Source organism: Ascaphus truei, chromosome 3, assembly GCF_040206685.1.
Source record: "Ascaphus truei isolate aAscTru1 chromosome 3, aAscTru1.hap1, whole genome shotgun sequence".
Taxonomy (NCBI): Eukaryota; Metazoa; Chordata; class Amphibia; order Anura; family Ascaphidae; genus Ascaphus; species Ascaphus truei.
The window spans coordinates 345,727,624-345,750,123 of NC_134485.1; the positions used below are offsets into that span (position 1 = coordinate 345,727,624).

General features: G+C 35.1%; 3 protein-coding genes across 6 annotated transcripts in view; all 3 read right to left on the reverse strand.

Annotated features, from left to right (window-relative positions):
- The window catches only part of LOC142490013 (homeobox protein Hox-D3-like), a 168,444-nt gene that overhangs the window by 117,586 nt on the left and 28,358 nt on the right, over positions 1 to 22,500 (reverse strand). The window contains exons 1-2 of one of the 3 annotated variants that reach the window (XM_075591776.1): positions 21,235 to 21,496; positions 20,997 to 21,093 (exon numbers count right to left, since the gene is read on the reverse strand). The exons of 1 other annotated variant lie outside the window; for it this stretch is intronic. The gene's annotated coding sequence lies outside the window, so the exon portion shown is untranslated. Of the gene's footprint in view, positions 1 to 20,996; positions 21,094 to 21,234; positions 21,497 to 22,500 lie in introns of those variants that run through there. One more of the 3 variants, XM_075591771.1, reaches the window with a different exon arrangement.
- On the reverse strand, positions 4,398 to 6,963 carry HOXC5 (homeobox C5). Its single transcript, XM_075593423.1, has 2 exons — positions 6,363 to 6,963; positions 4,398 to 5,598 (listed from the first exon to the last, which is right to left on the reverse strand). Exons 1-2 carry the CDS (start codon positions 6,829 to 6,831, stop codon positions 5,384 to 5,386), a joined length of 684 nt encoding a protein of 227 aa, XP_075449538.1. The 5' UTR covers positions 6,832 to 6,963; the 3' UTR covers positions 4,398 to 5,383.
- HOXC6 (homeobox C6) lies at positions 8,673 to 11,750 on the reverse strand. Of its 2 annotated transcripts, none has more exons than XM_075591781.1 (2): positions 10,888 to 11,750; positions 8,673 to 10,052 (listed from the first exon to the last, which is right to left on the reverse strand). In XM_075591781.1, exons 1-2 carry the CDS (start codon positions 11,285 to 11,287, stop codon positions 9,748 to 9,750), a joined length of 705 nt encoding a protein of 234 aa, XP_075447896.1. In that variant the 5' UTR covers positions 11,288 to 11,750; the 3' UTR covers positions 8,673 to 9,747. The 2 variants fall into 2 exon arrangements, with proteins under 2 accessions (XP_075447896.1, XP_075447895.1); XM_075591780.1 differs by having other exon boundaries at positions 8,673 to 10,076.

A 22,500-nucleotide genomic window follows, 5' to 3' on the forward strand; every position in this document is an offset into this window, starting at 1 on the left:
GTGAATCAAAATAATGAAAACAGCATGTCTCCCTATATACATTCACATGGCATTTGACAAATTGTTTGGTTAACCGAAAACTAATAATTTGTGGAAGGGGATTATTTCTGTATCTAAACATTAATTGTTACAGAATGTGCAGAATTAATTTAAAACCAATGTGTCATTCCCTCTTTTTCTTCCAGGTATATTAGATGCTATATTTTCATGATTTAAGAAGATGTAATTATGTGACATTGCAGTAAGCATCTGAACAACACAATGAGTATTCCAAATAAATGCTATATGTCTCTGCTGACAGTCTTTGAAGACACAAGATGGGAAAAACCACATGTACCTTGTCTTACTGGTGTGCATATTTTGGAATAAAGTGGAAAGGTGTGTGTGTGTGTTTACAAGTTTCTGTGTACTAATAAATATTATATGATTGGGGGCCTGTGATGCTGTAATATCGCACTGTTTTCACTGTATAAAAGTTGGTAATCATCCAGTAGTGTTGACATTTTCCTATTGCTAAAATCGGAAACAATATCACTGGCATCAAACTAAAAAACAGTAGTCTGTCTCTGAAACAAGCCACTCAAGTATGTGTGTCCTCTGCCTGAGTCCTTTCAAAATCATAATTTGGTTTGAATGAGTCTTGTGGTTGTTTATACGTTTGTACTAACAATTTAGAGAATCAATTAAATTGCTGTTTCATATCCCTTAACGCGTATTTTTGATGTGTTGAGTAAATAGATTGACAGCTGTGTAAATCTCTCATGTGAACAATATAAACCTTAAAGCACTGCTGTGGTTGCGTTACCTTGGAATGTAGCCATTACAATGCATTATAAGAACAGAATCATACACATAATCAGCGGGTAATGAGGTAACCCTGCGACTGAAGTGCCAAGTGAAACAGAGCGAATGTAAAAAATAAATGACAGTGGGAATGCATCTACTTCCATGTGTATATATATATATATATATATATATATATATATATATATATATATATATATATATATATATATATATATATATATAATATATATATATATATATATAAATATATATGCACACACAAACACATGCATATATAATATATAGCCTTTGATGCACATTTGGATTTTTTTTTGTTTTTGCCTTTCTTATGTACACCCATTTAAAAATATCCAAAGTATTTAACGTAGCCCTATCTGGGAAACATACAGATGAGCACACCTGAAGCCCACTTTTCAGTTTACATTGAGCAAACAAGCAGTTCAGCAGCTGACTCATATACAGTGTAAAGCAGATATTGTTTCAAAAATAGACAATGTGACCTTGTTCAATAAACATTTTTTTCCTGTGTCCAAAATGCTAACGGTAGATTGCAAGCTCAATGGCAGAGGTGTTCACTGTGCCTTGTCTTTAAACTCTCTCTCTCTCTCTCCCCCCCCCCCCCCCCCCTCCTCTCTCCTCTCTCTCTCTCTCTCTCTCTCTCTCTCTCTCTCTCTCTCTCTCTCTCTCCTCTCTCTCTCTCTCTCTCTCTCTCTCTCTCTCTCTCTCTCTCTCTCTCTCTCTCTCTCTCTCTCTCTCTCTCTCTCTCTCTCTCTCTCTTCTTCTCTCTCTCTCCCCCCTGTCTCTCTCTTCCCATTCCCACACCTGTCAAGTAAAGCATATGAGGCTACAGTAGAAGTACATTAACGGGCATCTTGGTGATGAACTCTCCCAGACATTGCGCATGCACTTTCAGACCAAGAACTTTTCTTAAACTCCACAAACTTTTACAACCTACCTCTTCACTCAGCTCACAATAAGAAAGTCAAAAACAGGGCTATAAAAAGTCCCTTTCCTTCAGCAACCACCCTGCCTACTAATTGACCTAAATTAGCCAACACCAACAAAGGTTTCAGCCAATTCAGAAATCAAATAATCTTTTGTTATATTTTATTATACTATTACTAAGCAATAAACTCGATTTGAAATAAGCTTTGAAGGAAGCACACACCATATAATAACTCAGGATAGGATACAGGTACAGCCAATGACACGGTTTCCTGTTTCCTAATATCTATCAAGAGACTTTTACTTTAAAATAGTATATTTAACTTTACCTGAAAGAGTCCAACACAAACAAGAGAGAAAAGGGCAAGAACTTACTCCATTTGCTTGGGGTCCTTTTGGGCAGATGAACCTCACAAACAGCATTCTGAAGGCGACGTAATCCACACTAACTGGCTGGTCCCACTGTCCCAGCATTAAAGAGACCTAGCAGCTGCGATGGTGGACAGTTAAGATTATATATGATGTAAATACATTGTAGCTTTGTCAGCTCCCCCAAACCATAAAACTTAGTTTAATGACATCACGTGTTCCAGGAGAGCCATTCAGGGCCTTTGCTTAGGGCGATTCACATAAATAACCTTCAAAACTTTTAAACTACTAAATTCACATAGAAGCCAGGAGTATTTGTCCTAATGTTCTCTGTTAAACTAAAAGCAGTAGCCCCAAAGACATGGATTCAAGCTTTATAAATACTTTTGCTAGCTAACTTTTTCTAAAATCGAGATCACTTTTTTTTTTACGTTGCGTTGGCAGGAAAGGTAAGTGTTTTTGTTTTTTTGTTATTGTTGTTAATATACATTTGTTTGAGCTTTATACACCCATATATGCAAAAGGAACCAGGAAGATGGACTCAAGAGCAATACATTTTAATCCCTGATTAATTGACCGATTTTTTTCTTCTAGATGTAGGCTAAAATCAGATTATTTTTTTATTGAAATGTAAATGACACCAGGTTACTAGTAGGTTTATACTAAGTCGAGTGAGTGGTTTATCTTGGCTGTTCAATGTACTGAGACTTTGCTGAGAAAGGACTCCGAGGTAGTTCTCTAATGTGTTATAATTCAATAGAGCAATAAGAAAGTAACAATAAAAAAAGGAACAGGCAACTTATTGGGGAAATTATTGTGTGCATATGTAAATCTGGTTCATCTACACATTGTTCTTCAGATCTATTATTGAATCTTCAAAATACACAATGATAACACGTACAGTAAATGACACTGCTGTGGAATAGTGAGGACCGGGGCATAGTGCACTATTTTGGTTGTAGAGGTTAAGGAAAGGCAGGGGGATAATAACAATATGGGGTAGTGACGTCATCATGTTTGTATGGAGTATTAGATGGAAAAAAAATGGCACCGCTTGTGAAATGTGTAGGGGGGATGCAGAAACCACCACAATATTGATCAAAACGGGATCTGCCATTGGAAATAGATTGGAGAGACTAATTCTAAGCATGACACAAAATGTATATAGTGTTTCTATCATTTTTAAACATACTTTTTTTTTATATGTGTGTGTGTGGTGTGTGTGTGTGTGTGTGTGTGTGTGTGTGTGTGTGTTCTGTTGAGTAGGATTTTTCTTCAAACGAACTTTTGCTTCCAATATCAGGAAGCTGTTCTTTTGTCTGCAACGTGTAACGGAAGTGCCATAAAGTTTTATGGAGCTATTAACTTATTCCAAGCATTTGTTCTTACTGTAAATAGTTCCCAGGCCAGATCAGAGATAACACAACCGGGTGATTTTCTCAGAAGCTTTCGAAGCAAAGATAGAGTTAATTTTTACACATCAAAAGGGAAAGGAGCAGAAACTCTGTTTTTTTCCCTGAGCCCTTGGGTTTTAATTTTAAGGCCAAAGCTTCAGTGTAGCTCACCATAATGGCAGGAGACTGTCGATAAGAGATTTCAAGATAGCTCATTTTCAGGTATGTCTTTCATTTTCTAAGATTCCAAAAACTGAACGATATATATATATATATATATATATATAGGAGCACAGTTGTAATTCGGTTTTGGGGTTGATGTGCTTGCATTTTAGTTCGATTTACATGTCTAATATGCCACTGGGATTAAACTCAAAATGTAATTTCTTAGAGGTTATCGCCCATTGCATCCACAAGGCATTATGGACTAAGATAACGTGAACTTTATTTATTTTAACTGAACTTTTAGAGAATCAGACAATGTCCTTAAGTATCTATGTGCAGAGACAGGCACGGTGTAAAAAAAACAAAAAAACTTTATTCCCTTTTAATTTAACCGCATCTAATTAGGTGTAAGAATTATATTAATATTCAGACTTTTCGTACCTGGCTGTTTTCATGCGGCAAGACCAAAATAACATAGCAAAGTATTTACAGGTTCATTGTACCCCATGAACATTAGAAAGTAGGTTATATCTCCACAGAACTTGAGGTGTCCTTGTTTGTGGACCGGTGGCAAGTCACCAGAGAACATAGAACTCAATGTGGGCTATTTTACTGAAATATAGTTTGGCCACATTAGGCTGATCATAGAAATATTCAGAGGAATAAATAAAAACAAACATGTCTGCCCAATTTACACGTTATATTACTTACTGTTTATTCAATATGACAAAATATAGGTTTCATGATTTTTCACATATGAAATTACAACCAATAAATATATGAAGTACATTATCGGATAAAACGGACTAAAAAGGATTATATTAAAACGATGATGTACAAATTGGTTTTATACACTTCAGCATTAATTACGCAAGAAAATAAATTACACATTAAAACACGTCTGGCGAATTTCTTTTCCCCACATGCCAATGTTGCACACAAACACTTTATAACAAATTATATCAAAGTCTCTGGACGAAATAAACTTAAAAGTTTCAAAAGTGGTTGCAATTTTTGTCCATAAGCAAATTTTAACATAAACAATACCTACTAAAATGCAACATGAAAAACAAATTCACTTCATAGTGTGTCATTTTTAAAAAGACTATACAAGTGCATGAGAAGACAAATGGGTGGACTGTACTGTTCCACAAACTCAGGTTTATATGTTTCATTCCTTATTTATTAACAACTCAAGAAGTTTAAGCTGGAAACCTCATCCATTTCTTTATATATTCGATATCTAGCTGGTCAGTAAAGTTATGACCCCTATTATAATAAGCACAATATAATACAGCCACACTACACTTTCCCTGCTCTTTTCAGCCTAGGGTCTTAATTAGCATTTTTTTTTTTTTTGCTAGAGAACTTTCTTTGACCCTAGGACAGCTTGCGCGTCTACTACAATGCAGCCTGGACAAATAAACTAGCAGGGAGCTGCCTAAACTTTTGTCACATTTTACTTTTAAACAAAATTGGTCAAAATAGAGCACTAAATTGACAAAATACATGTCTATACACTTTTTTTGTTTTAAAAAGATATGAACGGGTGTCATCTTAATTGGGGGCCCAAGTTGTTTATAGATGGCTCAGAAACCATGTAGTCATTTAATTCCCCTGACCACCCCCACACACACAAAAAGTTTTAGTAAGTAGGTATAATAAAACGAAGGTTAAATATCTGTCTCCTTAGACTTTGCCTTTTAGATGGAGTCTTTGCTTTTGATTTTAGAATCCTTCTTCCACTTCATCCTTCGGTTCTGGAACCAGATTTTGATTTGCCTCTCGTTTAGACATAGGTTGTTTGCTATCTCAATGCGCCTCCGGCGTGTCAGGTATCTGTTAAAATGAAATTCTTTCTCCAGTTCCAGGGTCTGGTAACGAGTGTAGCTTGTCCGGGAACGTTTGCCGTCCGTTTCTGGGAGGAGGGGGAGGATAATAAGAAAAATAAAACAGCTTGAATACAAAAAAAAATTAAAGTTCCCCTAATATATATAGGAAAATAAAATCCACTTTCTAATTTTCAGTCTCAAGTACAACACAGGCCACAGTGAATTCTACAATATATGTACAGTTAAGCCATCTCCACGAGGACTAAAATTATATATATACATATATATATATATATATTATATAATATAATATATTTATATTTATACACATATATACATATATACACACATATATACATAAATATATACATATATATATATTATAAACGCTATGCAAAAATCTTAAATGGAGCTTTTTATTTTCCGTGAGTTTAATTTGCACAAAAAAGACAAATAGGTACAAAGAAAATAAATAGCAGACTTGTATCTCATTTTCAAAATCTTTGCCTAGACTGATATCCTATATATATAACTGCAAGGTTTAGCCACAAAACTCACTAAAACAAGTATATATGAAAAGTTATTTTTTTCCCTTTTTTTTTTTTGTTGCTTCCCCCCCTCCAAAAAATGGAATTATCGTCTTTTATACACGTTTTGTTCCTATGATCCAATTATGCTGTCATAAATTTGGACGTCTATAGCCTCTAAGCCTTTTAGTGGACAGTTTTACGAGCAATTGATGCCTTAGTCGTAAAATTTACGACCTCAGGTTTTTTTATTATTTGCCCCGTATGGCCTATAAAAACCAATGCAAAACCCTATGAAACAAAATCAAGAAGTGAAAGTTTACCATGGCTCATGTGTAGTTTGGTCATCCAAGGATATATTTGTGGTGGTTGCTGCTGTTGTTGTTGCTGCTGCTGCTGCTGCCCTCCTTGTTGAGTGGTTTGTACCGGCTCTGCTTTGATGTTCTCAATCCCCTTAGATCTATCCTCCAGCGATGTGCTCCCCGCTTTCTGATTGTAAATTCCAGGGCTGAGAGAACTCTGCTCTCCTCTGCCCAGAGTGTGTCCTGAAGAACCCATAACCGTACAGGAAGGCCGGTCAGAGTTAGAACTGGGGTTTGAAGGCATGTCCAGACCGTTCAGAGAGTTAGAGGAACCAGGAGAAGGGAATGTAATGCTCAAATCCAACCCACTGTAGCAATACCTGGATGACGGAACCTCGGATACAGATCCATAATTCCCATAACTTTGCATGGAATAGGCAGGAACATTTTGACTTTGCTTATAGAATGAGTTGGCTACGTACGAACTCATGTCTGACTAATATTATTATTATTATTTTTTGTGTGTTGCACCCTTTGATTATGCTTGATTTGTGGCCCTTTGAAGTTCAGGGGTTTTGTTCTCTAAAGTGCAGAATTTATAGCTGGGGATTCCTCTTTCTTTATTCTATGTGCTCTGCCCAAATATGGGATGTTTAAATAGAATCACGTGACTCTGTTGGCCAGTCATAAATTTGGCTTGATGACCCCAGGAGGTTATTGATGGAAGCCTGTGAAACGTATCTGATATGTTGGCAGAACAAACTGAAGGCCCCAAGTAGCAAAAGTAGACAATGAGACCACAGCGTCACCTGGTGCCAATTGCGTGGTAGGGCGCTTGTTAAAACACGGCTTCACTGTACACCATCATTCATGCTATAGGTCAATGGATAATGGATATAGCTTATTTAGTTTTATATACCCCAATACATATAATTTATTAAAATATATATATAACTGACACCTTTTTGAATAGGACTTCAATTGTGTGTGCTTATGCCCAATGCTAATTCCCAGTTATGTCGCCTTAAAAAAAAAAAAAATATATATATATATATATATATATATATATATATATATATATATATATATATATATTTACATGTTATGTTCCTAGTAACCCTACTTAATTACCTTATTAATAATACCTTTATATTCCTCAAAATTGGCTATTCATTATTAGTTTGCATATGATTAGCTGATATCTCTGGGAGCCTGTGCTAATCATGTGCACACACAAGAAATACAAGCATGTGTCCTTATTTCTCCATATTCCGACAAACATGCTATATATGTTGTTATATTGATCATGCATAATACCCATATTTCGGTGTCTCCAGATAAGAACCGGTGCACGTGTTTGAATAGATACCAGGTTTGTATCTGTCTTTGTTCAACCTTTTTTTTTGCCTACACGTTGAAATGCAGATTTGTTATCTCGCACAAAATCTACTTAGCTTCACTTCTTGTAAACACATACGTGTTCAATAAATGTTGCTGTTTTTGATCATTGGAGTGAAAACACTGGTTTCTGTTTTTGTTGTGCTTGAAAGATCACGGTTCAAGAGAACACACTTTTTTTTGGGGGGGGGAGAAAAAAAAGTGTCAAGATGTTAAGGTTGAGTTTGTCTGTCACCAAAAGCTGCTTTAATGTACAGGCAACTTTTTGAGGTTAAGATAAAGAAATTCTCCAAATAATATTCAATTTAAAGGTAAAAAGTTCAGCGGTTACATAATTGGAGTAAAATATAGTGACTGCAATGTTTTCTCATTCCAGATTTAATGTAGTATTGATATACTCTGATGTAGCCAGTTTTTACTGTAGTTGGTTCTCTGTATTTTTGTAGATTTTTTTTACATTGTTTTTTTTTTTTACACTATTTGTTGGAGCTATTTTGAGCGAACTAAGAAAATACGCGTGTTTATTATTTTTTCTCGGGGGAAACTACATTTGCAACTCTTTTCCGATATGATTTTTAATACATTTCCCCCAATTCTCATGGACTCGGTGCACATTTTGCTGCAATTGGTTCACGCTAAGAAAAATGCAGACACAATTAAAAAGAGATCCAACAAAATATTGACATTATAGCTATGTCCATTATAGTAAGTGTGAAAGTAATGTGCTGAATTAATTTGTTGGGAATAGACTCTGCATTAAGCTTTATTATTATATTTCTCTATATGTATCTAGTGATCTCAGTGCGCTTGTGTACACAGTACCTTGTAAATATATATTTCTACAATCTGCGCTGTTACTGACCTGAGTTGTTATGTGGCCGCGATTTCAAAAAGCATTTTTCACGATGGGGGTTAATGACTGAAGTTTTTTTTTGAGGGGTGGGGGGAGAATAGATTTTTGAATATTTTTCTTGTCCTGCCCATACTTAAAATAGTTTAGAAGTTTTTGGAGCACAGAGAGTTGGGGAATTTACTAGTGTATGGAGTAAATAAGACAAAGCTTGTATTTGGGAAGTCAGCTGAACCAAGGAGGTTCAATGCAGATATGTTTATTATGCTATAAAGTAATAAAACAACAAAAGAAGTGACAGAGAAGAATAGTGGGGAATGTGGAAGATTCGCACATTTGTGAGTGACAAGGGAGATGTGAGAATAAGATACAATCAGTTTAGCATGTAGGGGAAATACACGTCCAACTCATACACAAAGACTTATAACCATTAAAAATAATATCAATTTTATTAAATACTTAACAGTTTGTCCATAGGACGTGACCTTTATACATAATCAGTGAAACACAAGATGTAACCATTTCTCTAAAGCTATGAAACTTCATTTACTTGCTACTATTGAACATTGCAGTGCTAAACATAAATATAAATACTGACACCACGAACACAATAAAAAATAAGGTTCACACGTTAACTGTCACAGTATGTAATATGGAGGATGATCCAAAGTATCGTTTTAAATACAGTCAGGCTATTCTTGGAAAACAAATGCTATATTTACGTGGCCACGGCTTAAAGGGAAGGGAAACGGAACATATCTTGGGAGTGCTTGAATTTCTTGACATTAAAATTGTGCAAGGTCCATTCCAAACACACACACAGGCAAAGTCTGTCAGGGTTGTATCCCTTTGTTTGCAGGCAATGTTTGTTTACAAGGAAATGTGTGGCTTTGAAACACAGTCTTTATTCAAAGTTAGAGGAATAAAATGACATACAGACTTATAGCCAGAAGAACCTAATGGTGGATGTAGGCTGGTCAAACCTATCACATTGTAGGGTGTCTTTCAGTCACTGAATAGTCCACTTTTGGCTCTAGATATAAATGTGTGTATATATATTTGTTTCTTTAATGCAGCCCATCCATATCAATTCTGCCAGCTTGGGGGAGGAGGGGAAGTAGTGAGGGGAGAAAGAGAGCTTCTTGATGGAGTCCCCATTCACTCTTTTGGCTGTTCTTCTGTCTCTTCTCGCTTTTCTTCTTTTCCCCCGGCTAAGCTGTCAGCAGCAGCCCCACTGGCCCCAGACAGGGTGGAAGTCAGGTTGCTTTCTTTTTTCCATTTCATCCTCCTGTTCTGAAACCAGATTTTGATTTGACGCTCTGTTAAGCAAAGTGCATTGGCGATTTCAATCCTTCTGCGCCTGGTCAGATAACGATTAAAGTGGAATTCTTTCTCCAGCTCCAGGGTTTGGTAACGGGAGTAGATCTGGCGACCTCTCCTCCTGTCCGTTCCATAGCCCACTCCTAGGGATTCAGACACAAGACAAACTGAAAATAATTAGTGAGAAAACATGCAATTGCCTAACTAGCTTTGTTCCTGCTACTCTACAGCCCTGCTTCCCCCCACTTAGTACCACTTCTCACACCCACCAGCTATGTGAATTCTTCCTGCATTTAGTCACTGCTACTCTTCCCAAACACGTTTGTTGTGCTTTAAACACATCCACTAAATAATCAGAAAAAAAACTAAATAATCAGAAAAGCTACATCAGAAACATGTTGGGATACTGTATGAGGGTTGTGTTGTTGCTTTCTATTATTTCAGCATACTTGCTGAAATAGAATAATAATTTTTAAAAAAAAGATGTGGATTTTTGTTCACATCCTGTTTATAATTACTTAGAAGAGAAAATAGAAAATTATTTTTGCATTAGTGCCTCTTTAACATCGCCATATCCTAAATCCCATTGTCTGTTGTAAAGTAACATCCATCCCCCTTCATAAAAACGTACTTATCCATCTATCGTTTAAAGTTATTTTGCACACACACAAAAAAGTGATTTTTTTAAAAATTTAACTCTCCCCCGCCCCCCCCCCCTCAAAAAAAACCCTAAGACCTCGTTGAACTGTATTACAGATATTTTACACTCACAAAGTCTTTTAATTAGAAAGAACATAACAAGCCATATTTGCTTGCAACAACTTAACAAATAAAAGGCCTATAACGGCAACTGTGAAAGGAGCTACTTTATTGCTTTTATGAGGGCCATAAAAAAGGAGCTGAGCCTGTTCTGCTAGGGAGATGATCGTAAAGATGGTTCAGTTTATTTAATTTATATCTCCAAGCTGTAAAACTTACCACTGTGGGAGTTCATGCGCTGCATCCAAGGATAGATCTGAATGCTAGTTTTCTGCTCCTGGACATTGGCTCTATTTTGGTCACTGGTAAAATCCTGTGCAATTGAAGTCTGTGTATTGTGTCCCATTGAATTCTGCCTGCAGCTAGTAAGCATGTCCTTTTCCTGGTAAAAGGCGTTAGATCCATACTCGTAGGGGCCCCGGCTGGAGCTAAACACAACGTTATCTTGCGGTGTATAGAATGGAGAAGAGTAGATCCTATTTTGAGCAACGGCAGCTCCATAAGTGGAAAAATGCCTAACAGGGTCATAGGCAGTTGAATTAAGGGCCACATTTGGGATAACTTCTTGGCCACTGGCTAAATGGCAGGATAAAGAAGGGTTAGTGAAATAGGAATTCATATCTTCTCCTTTACCTGCCTGTAAGATTTCTTTAATATTTATTTCTGTCTCCAGTTTGTAGTCTGAACTAGATTGTTATAGGGACGGCTCCACTCCAGGACAGACAAAATGACAAAGTCAGCTGACCTACTGGGAGCCAATAGGAAGCGAGATGTCAAGAAAGGAAAAAATTGGTTTTGCTTGTGTTGATTCCCCAGTTGAAAGTATACATTCAAAGTAAGACTCGGAATTATAAATATAAAATTAGATTTAAGGGAGAAAAAAAAACCAACAACTTTAAGTATGTTAGGGAGTAAGTCTCCAGAGAACAACGTAGCTTAAATCAAATAGAATTTTTCCAAATACAATTTCACTTTGTTCTAATAGAATCGAATGTATGCAAAAGCATTTGGAATTTAGAAGACAGCTAACCCTAACACACACCCACACAGACACGCTGATGTGCATATGTATGTGCGTGTGTGTGCGTGTGCGTGTGTGTGTGTGTGTGTGTGTGTGTATAATACATATATATATATACGCCGATCTCAAGTCTATACATTACATTGAAATAATGCAAATATAAGACGCTACATGTTTATTTAAAAGTCATGCAGAGATTTTCTTAACAACCATGGCGTGTATAATGTAGAAAACGTTTGCAAATAGAATATTTTCAAGAAGGTAATACAGATTATTTCCCGTGATCCTATGATTGGTTTATATATTTTTTCTCTCTCACTATTTATGTTCAGCTAATACACACTTGCACTCTTGGATGTAAGCGGGCACATGCACTTTTGCCTAATTGATTATAAATGCCAATCACTGCAGAAATAAATGAAGTGCTAATTTTTTGTGTGTACTTTGATTTGAAGGTGTTTATTTTCTGCAATATTTCAAGTGTTTTTAGTTTTTATTGTTATATGCACGGCACACAAATATTTTAAAAATAATTAAAACGTGATATTTAAATAGGATTGTTGTAAATTTCAACTTGCTGCTGAGTTTCCAATGGAAAAAAAAATGTACATTTAATGAAACAGGGGTCAGAAGCCTTGCAGGATGTTGGACTGTGTTGCATTCTTTTGCACATCTCCAAAGTCACCTTGTTTATTAAATCAATGTACCTATATGCTTGAAATCTCATTATGTTAATTAAAATCCTGTCGTCGTTTTCATTAAATAGTTGAGCTCCAAAAATATATATATTTTTTCAGAACAGAAGCAGCTCAGAATAAAAAAGGTAATATTCCCTTGTAATTTGTGCAGCTCATGTGATTGCTGCTGTTCTTAAAGATGCGCAGGTTTAGCAACACGCTCCTAAAAGTCACTATTTGTGAAAGTTAAAAAAGCAATATTTTGTCAGGGTTGAGGGGGAAACCCGGATGCTGAAGGATTTTACGATCTTTTTCCTGTGTGCAACAAAGCAATGTGATGGCAATAAAAGCCATAAAGATGAGAACAGACGAAAAGGGGTCGTTTATTGCCCTAGCATAACACCAGCGATCCCTTGAGTGCAGACAACAAAAAAATAAAGTTTCAACCAAAATAAAGAGACCATTTGAGGCTGGAATTGCACAACCAAAGTGTGGGACAAAAGTGTGTAAGTAAGTACGCTTTACAACAAAACTGTTTGCTGGTGCAGGGGCTTCGCTTCAACTCTTACAGAGCTCAGGGGGCCTATGGCGCAAATATTTTTCCATCTGATATTTATTGTCAGATGTTTTTATTTCACTATTCTTTAATTGAACGAAACTGGCAACGTTTTTGCCCACTCTATTCTGTATAAACCGCCTACAATGACATGCCATCTCACTAAGAGCAGATGCGTATAAAAGCATGTTTACTACATGCATACATGCAAATACATTGTATTTATCTACAATTGTTTGTGTCTGTGTATATATATATATATATATATATATATATATATATATATATATATATATATACATATATATATATAAGCACATTGATATGGTTGTATAGACTGATGATACGAAGTGTTATCTCCCTAAAGCAGAACTTGGATGGGTACAACATTTGTTGATATATATAAGCACATTGATATGGTTGTATAGACTGATGATACGAAGTGTTATCTCCCTAAAGCAGAACTTGGATGGGTACAAAATTTGTTGATTTCTTGAAGCGATTTTTATTTCCTCATGTATCAGCTTATCTGTTATTTAATGTACACTTTAATTGGAATATGGTTGCTAAATACACAAGGGCCCCCAGCCGCGTTGTCTGCCTTCCCCTTTGTTGTTATATTAAGAGGATATACCTATGTGCTTCTGCATGTACTGTAGATGAGCAGAATTCTTCCTTGCTTGTCAAACTTAAATAAAAGTGTGCAAAGCATTATTTGGGGGTGGGGGGTGTAAGGCGTAGGTATATCAGTGACTTCAGAGAGGCAGTTCAGTGCTATAACCGGTCTTCTCTTCGCAGAGAAAGTTAAGTGTTTTATTACAACTATAAGCAAAGGGCAAGCCTTAAAGCACCAGTCAATTTATGGGGACTAGAAAACCGGTTACCCAGTACAACTTGAAGCAACAAAGGAAAGCTATGGCTTGTGCATTTATAAAACAGCAATTTTGAAGATGAAGAAGAAAAAGTTTGAAAACCCATATATATATGTATATGAATAAACTCCTCCAGAAAATATGCTTGCTGCTGTAATGTGCAACGGATAATTTCAGAAATATTTTTCCAGAACTTATAATTTTGCCAAAAGAAACTGCTATGTGCGTGTAGGTGATTGCCTGGAAGGTATATTCTTTAAATGAATCCCAGCACAATTATGTAAACTCAGCAGAATTTTAAAGAACAGATGTTTATGAAACTGCTCCAGTGTAGTGGAGACCTGAGTTTTGTGTTAGCTCTGAATTTCCCCCCAGAGCTGTAACTCTCCCAAACCAAACACTGAGCCTACATAATAAAAGAATCCAAATGTGAGGAGTTTCAGGTAAGTTTTATATATATATAAAAAATATATATTTTTTTACAAATATGCAAACATATGAACACCTAGGAATGGATGAGTGTGTTTTTAGCTCTGTAATTAGCCGATTGATTAACTGAGAAAAGAAACCATCATAAAAAAAAATAGCCTGAACACACGTGTTTTCTATATCCTTCCCAATTAAGAGAAAGGAAACAACATTAAAGCTTTTCAGAGATCCTATAGCATTAGAAATCCAGTTGCCACTGTCAAAGTATATTTCAACACTTAAACTCGGATGATGTCTCGGACCTTTTCTGTGGACCAAGAAACGACTTGGAGTGATTATTTTCCATATACATAATTATTTAACAGAAGCCAGTCCCATGGTATAGTCATAAAAATACGCATATGCATTAACTAATGAAATGTTTTAATGCTACTGTGTGTATTGATTGAGTATATATGTCATCGTTTGCAGACAAATAAAAAATACGATGTGTTTATGGGCGTTCTTTAAATATATGTAGTAAACAAACACACACGCACGTACTAAATTAATGTTGCACAAACACACCGCTGCATATCTACAGTAAATATGTATATATAGAGAGAGATAGGTATGTGCGTGTAATTAATACTGAGTTGTATGGCTGGACATGACATCGTTGGGATATAAAGACTAAGTACCTTTCCTCTTCACCTTTTTAATTTATATTTGTAATTTATTGCCTATCGGAGTTCATACTTTTTATTTATTTATGGCCAAACATTGTGCTTCACCCAGGCAAAGGAGTTTTTCCATTAAGGCTTCAATTTGTTGCCTGAGATGTGTGATAGCCCTGTCTGGCGATTCTTAATCTACTAAAATAATATTAGACTGTCTTTCTAGGAACCTGATTTGGTCACTAACTATCTATGTTGTGAAGCTATATGGTTAAATACAGTTGGTTGGTTGAAGCCTTAGCGCGGTGACTTGTAGATGCATAAAATATCAGACCCTGATCGATTTGTTTCGAAGCTTCTTTTTTTTTTTTATTAATGTAAATTTTACTTGGGAAACAGGCGATCTTAATAGGAATGTGAATGTTAAAAATAATCATAGTTTAAAAAAATATCAAGGTCTTTTTTAAAATTAATCTAGAACTGAATTATTCAGAAAAAAGGGTAAATCATGTATGAGAACACATTAAAACTTACAAAAAAAATACAGTTTGTTAGCATCTTGTTGATGTTATTACCATGTGCATCTTACACCAGGCAAATGAACCAACCATACTGTGTAAACAAGTCACAGAAATGATCACCAGTACAATTGTCTACAATTAAAACGTTCCTTGTAATATTGTAGCGTGCAGCAAATCCACTTTCTATGTTAAATGCTTCAAAGGCACAAATATGTCACATAACGGATACAATCCTGGACAATGTCAAAAGCACAACTTCTAAATACCGGAAACAATGCAAATCATTAATTAATCCTGTTAAAGTGAAATTAATAGATCCATTCAAAAACAGAAGTAAAACTACGATCCAGATACAGGACAAAAACAAAATGCACTCATGTTTTGCCAATATATGGATTTCATACATTACCTTTTAAGTCCATGAAGATTGTAAAACAATTATTATAATTTAAAACAACATTTCAAAATAATGCATGTAACAAAGTCTTCGCGAAATGTGATCGATCAAATACAAATAGTGCACATTTACCAATGGCATTTCAATAATCTTGATGTTTGAAGTATTTATTTCAGTATCTGGGTATCTATGATTTTATGAGATGTTTGCTTGATGAAAACATGTTTACTGTTTTACTTATGTCATTTACCTAGAACACATGATCTTATAGGTCGTGTATTTACTTATTAGTTCTGTGAACACACAAATAACCACATTGAGTACTTTTTTTTTTTAAGTATTGTAATATTTCAAATTTATATTTTTTTTAGACAATGAAGTAACTACCACACGTCATCAGGAAATAAAGGTCACAATGCCCCTTTGTAGAAAGAACTTCTGGAATCGGTTTCTCCCAAAACATACCAGCAGCTCACGCCACTTCTTCCAAACCATATCAAGGATAAACAGAAGAATGCTACTAAGAACACCAAATGTGTGCATGCCCTGGAAAAGTTATCCTATCATTTTGCACAACTGGAGATTCACAGTGATATAATGCTGTTTGTAAGAAAATCATGTGTAAAGTGTTGTTTCTCAGCTACTGTAAATGTTGTTGGATAAATAAATTGTTTCATAATTACCAACGTGTTGCACATGTAGTTCCACGAACAGGGGACATGCATTTGCTATTATTGTTGCATTTTAATAGTGAAAATAATAATGTGTATGAAAGTGCAGAATGGCAATATGTTTGCTATGATTATTGTTTATGCATATGACATCAGAGGTACACATGCCACAGCATGACATTTAGAATGGGCTTGCCCCGTTCACTTAATGTTAGCAGAAGCAACATGCAATTGACAAAACGTTATTAAATATGAAAACATAACCTTACAATGAAAAATTGCACAACCATTAACCTTAAGGGTCTTTATTCTTCGTGTTTACAGTCTTGAAAGCTGCTGTCTTATATCAGATTACCAGAAAGATTTATTAAAAAAAAAAAAAAACAACACTTGCTGTCTTAAGTGGAGCTCTTCATATAATGCTTTTAAAAGGACCAACCCACATATTAAATACAGCATTCCAAACTCTATATCATTTTAATGTCTCCTGCAATGATTTCCATTTTCAATATTGGTCTGACTACAATTTCTTCCTCTTAAATAAACTATTGGTTTGTGCAAACAGGTAGCTTGGTTGCTATGTGTCTTTTTACATGGGATCTTCATGGGTAGAACGTGGTTGTGCTGTCACAGTTCTAGTCGGCAGCTATATACATGTAAAACTGTTACACTCTTAAACAGACCTTCTGTCCTTTGTTGCTGGTCATCACTTGTAACGCCCGCAAAATTGTTGGGAAAAGATGCAGGGAGAGAAACACCCCAGTGCACCTGTTTTCTATTAAGCTTCACATATGTAGAAAAAAAAAATGCATTTCCAGAAAATGAGCAAGTGAAATTCATTATTTTTTTTCCCCCCAAAAGGTCCCAGCACTGACTACAGTCTGACCACTTAAGACTGAAACTGTTGGTTTGGCAGCTTTCGGTCACTTGGTGGCAGTATATAAACAAGTAAACAAAGGACGGCCATAGGAGTAAACCCTAATACATTACAGAACTACTTCCATTTCACAAGCTTGCATGGTAGCCACCCTGGCACACTCATAAGCACACATAGCTCATGAAACAAAAGTCAGATATTAAGATGAAATCGTTGTACATCATGGTCTTGACGTATGCCAACACAGAGCCATACACGATACAAGTTTGATACATTTAACATCTTAAATTCTATTCTCACTGACAAAAACTGCTTTCCTTCAACTTAACTACAGAGTGTGCACCTCTCACAATAGATTGGGGGCATTATGACCCCTTTATTGTTTATAATCTGCGATGGTCTGTTCTATGAAAATACGAACGTGCAATTCACATTTCACCAAGAACATCACATCTAACTCAATATTTTTCAGCCTGCATTTTTATTGTTATTACTGTATTTATAAAATTGGAAACTGCCACTGTATATTTAATAACAGGATTTAAGCATGTAAGTAAGCAGATGAATCTGACCAATAAATATACTATGTGGACAGACACACACAAAAGTAACATAACAGTTCAATTCTCTTATTAACATACTGCTCACTTCAATAAATATGTAGTTATTTTTGTGTTTGAACGTTTTACTGCCGGCTGAAGCAACAAAATGAACAAATATATCGACTGAGCATAAAATATTCATAGACACTAATAATATTTAACATGAAATTGTTTTCTATCTGTAAAAACCTGTATGAAAGACTTCCTAATATTTACTGAAATAGTATTCAACCTGTTAATTTTAGATGGATAATTAAAACATTCTCTTCCTGAACACTACCATATAATTTAACCAAATGTAAATATCTTAATATACAAACCTATTAAGATAAAAATATATAAGATATATATATATATATATATATATAAATGATATAATATATATATATATATATATATATATATATATATATATATATATATATATATATACAGAGAGAGAGAGAGAGAGAGAGAGAGATTATTTAACATATGTAATATATATAATACTGAAGAACTTATGTAAAATAAACTGGTAAATAAAAAAACACTTTGCAATAGCATATTATATTAACTAAGCAAAATAAACCCTTTCTGAAGATAAAAACTCCTCATGATACCGAACTCAAGGCCACTGCTGTTTCATCACTTGCTCTTTAATGGCAACGGCCCAGTTTTACCTCCTGGGATTTAACCATTTCTGTCAATTACTTTTATACTTGTTCTTTTTAATTTATAAATACGTATTTGAGTTTTAAAACCCAAATAAACCTTCTACTTATATACAACAGGTGGCAATCTCTTAGGCAGAAAACACCCGGTGTTTATTCTGCTTGAAAATGAATAGCCACAGGAAAAGTCAATATAAAGCGCCCTGTTTTATTAGACTCATTTAGTCTCTTCCCCTAGTGCTTCGGATAAAGCTAGTAATTTATTTCCAGGGAGTGGTATTTGTAAAACTCAGGCAATTTATAAATCACGACCACATTCTGTATATAAAATGTTTCTGTCTTCCGTAGGTTTATGAGAGATGATAGCACATCGCTTACAGTGGGAAATCAATACATTGAAAAAATGTTTTGGATTTTTCAACCCTACAGGCCTCACATTACTGAAATCCAAATGACTGTGGAAGTTTCAAACAGCATTGTCCATGAACCATAAAATAGTGTGATAAAAACCCTTTGGCCACATGCCTGCCCTATAAGGCCTTCAAATGAAAATGTTTTCTACCAACAAAATGCAATCACATTGTACATGCACATTACTAAATTAATCCAGAAACTAGACCATTTTTGCTGGTATAGAACAAGCAGAACAATGGCCCCCCAAAAAAGGACACTTGGAAGCACTTAACATTTCCTCAAAGAACTATAGGCATTTGGCTTTACAGGCCAATAAAGTTATAAATGTGGCTTTAAACGCAGGCAGACAAAACTGTTCCTGTTTGGCAAACATTCAAGCCAAGATTAGACCAAGATTAGCTCATTGGAAGGCTGTCGAGTAAATATCAAGAACAGATAAACAAAGGTTCGTGTGGATTTTATATACCTATATATGTTTGTTTTTTTATTATTATTATTATTATTATTATTGGACATAAGGTTTGCAGTAACAAATACAAACGAGTTTATTTCCTTAGCATATGTACCAAATAAGGCTATATTTCCAAAATCTGTGTAGTGACAAACCAACTTTCTATGTTTTTGTCTGGCCAATTAGAGAGGAACCCAGCTTTTTTTTAGTTCAGATAACACGGGGTTAAGTAACCACATATTGTATTAATATCACAATTTAGGACATTTCAAATGGTACACGAGAATTGTTGTTCTTTGTTATTAGTAACCAATTTTAATCCAAGCATACATAATAGTGCCTTCTATGGTAATCTTGACTTTAATAATGCCATGATGATAATTTCAGAATGCAGAATATGTTGTATTTGAGCTTTCTCTGAAACATCCAAAACGCAATGGTTACTGGTTTGATTGCCTGTCACGATTTAGCAAAGCTCTATATTCTATTTTAATGACCTACTACAAAATCCCACAATTTGTATCTACTGGTCTGAGATATAAACTATATCTAATTAAACCCATCGTATTGTAGCTATAGAAAATGAAGCTTTATGGAATAACATTTGAAAACAATTAAAGATATTTCCTCCTTTATAAAACACGTGTATCTGTAAAAACACAAAGCAAAAAAAAAATCGGATTCAGGGACAACAAAACATTAAATCAATTATGCATGCTTTAGACTATTAGACGTTTAAAAATTGCCTATACTATACAAAAAAACAATCTTCCTGACGATGAGAAAATAAATGTGCTTACAATAAAGGATGCAAAATGGCATGTACACAAGTGAAGCGTCTTTACCACCACTAAAAGTGGCACAGTGGAAAAGCAGAACACAAAAACAACACCTCTATATCTATGTGGGCTGCTGCTAATCTTGTGTTCAGAATAAACTGATCAAATAAGAAAACACAAATTACACCTCTCATCTCAGGCACTGACCAAGACCACATCCAGTAAAGTTGTTGGCACCCATTCCTGGATGAATGGGCACCAGACTCACTGCGCATGTCCGGCCGTCACCCATACCCTTCAGCTCTTTCAATATATATATAAAAAAAAGTTCACATTTCTCTTTCTATACTCAACATCATCTTGCAGGTTTTTTTTTCTTCCTCCAAACTTCCGACCTCAATTCCTCTGCGGGTCTCACTTTCTCTCTTTTTTTTTGTCTTATATCTCACACCCCTTTTTACAAGGCCCACGAATTTTTGCTTGTAACACAGCAGCGTTAGTACAAGAAGGGAGACGTGACAGCAAAAGGCAATTTAATCTCAGTCACAGACACTATAAAAAAAAAAAAAAAAGCTCGTGACATCACATCATGCAAACCCCACACTTTCCCCCATTTAACCCTAATTCTGCAGCAATTTCATATCACAGCAATTCGCCTATACGTCTGTGCACTGCAATGTTATGTATCATTTCTCCTTACCACCCATTGCTATGGATCATTAGTTAGAAATGTTAGCCAATAAGGGAACACTTACCAATGGTGCCTCTTACTGTCTCTCTCTCCCTTCCTCTCTCTCTCTTCCTCTCTCCCTCTCTCACTCCCTCTGTCTGATCCGGTGCTGCTGTGTGGAGCTTCAAGGAAACATTACAAAATAAATAAATAAATAAAATAATGCTGGGCAAAAAAAAAATTGCACCGATCCCTTTTGCTTCTAAAGCAGGGAACTCTGGGGAGAGAAAAAAAAAAAAATAATAATAAAATAAGGTATTTACAACTCGTCGCTCCTTTATTCTTTGCTTTCTCCAAAGGAAATGTAGTGCCTTTTGCCCCTAGGGGTGGAAAAGGGGGAGGCGACCGAAGAGGTGCAGTAAATTCATTATTTCCAAAATGCTTTTAGCGACCAACAGTTCCAAAAGGAAAAAAAAGGAAGATCTAGATTAAAAAAATATATATAAATATATATATATAAAAAAAGATACGATCAACCCCCTTTCACTGGCACTGGATGGACTGTTAAAGCAAGGAGCACTGCGAAATAGTCATAAGAGAAAACCACAATAAAAAGTTCACGTTCATGGAGAGAGTCCACATGACTTCCTGTGGCCAATCCAACTTGTGATTCAGTCGTAAACTTTTATTGCTCAGCTGTAAATTTTCTGCAAACAACCAAGAATGCATTGCATTTTTGTGGCGTGTGCAAATGTCTTTCCTTGACGCCATATTTTTCCACATTTTTTATTATTTGATTTTTTTTTGTCTTTACACTTATTAGAATTCAAACAAATTAATCCGTAACGTTTTATGTTGCAATACAATTAGAGGGTATACAAGCTTCCTTATTTAAAAAATTATTATTATTAAAGGGATTAAGATTATTTCACCAGGTTTGTAGAGCCCCCCTTAGACTATTGTCGCCCAAACAACATTTCTGGTCATTTACTGGGGCTAGCGATTGAACTGCACTCTGTTGATACAAATAAAATAGGGTAAAGTGTCATCAAATTAAGTAAAAATGTATGTTTCTTTAAAAAAAACAGTTTATTTTGTAAAAATAAATAATAGTAAATTAGAGCACTTCTTTAAAGGGGCCCCCAACAAAATACACAGTTTTGTATTCATTTTTGATACGTTATTTTGATTTTAAAAACATTTACTGAAATGATTAAAGCCGTTTTATTGAGCGTCTCAGTGAATGTGATTCCGATATATGTATAAATTATAATAGTTTCAATATTATATACGTTTTACACTGGGCCTAGACTATCGTAGTTGTATTGTATACTATTCTTTTTAGCAACCCTCTACACACATATCCACATGTTAATAGGAGTGTGTGTGTGTGTATATATATATATATATATATATATATATATATATATATATATATATATATATATATATATACATCTACGTTTAAGAAGCTTTAGTGTAGGTCTGACATCTAAATGTACGTTAATTGAAAAGTATTTTAGCGTTTAGCTGGTATTATATTTTGGTGTGTGGTTGACATATATTATTTCATGTAGTAACTAGTATTT

Excerpts from the sequence above, each read along its gene's own strand:
- HOXC5 (XM_075593423.1), bottom strand. The coding sequence starts at position 6,831 with ATGAGTTCGTACGTAGCCAACTCATTCTATAAGCAAAGTCAAAATGTT. Across the intron at positions 5,599-6,362 it reads CAAACTACACATGAGCCATG|AAACGGACGGCAAACGTTCC; the intron begins GTAAACTTTCAC and ends CCCTCCTCCCAG.
- HOXC6 (XM_075591780.1), bottom strand. The coding sequence starts at position 11,287 with ATGAATTCCTATTTCACTAACCCTTCTTTATCCTGCCATTTAGCCAGT. Across the intron at positions 10,077-10,887 it reads GCGCATGAACTCCCACAGTG|TTTGTCTTGTGTCTGAATCC; the intron begins GTAAGTTTTACA and ends AATTATTTTCAG.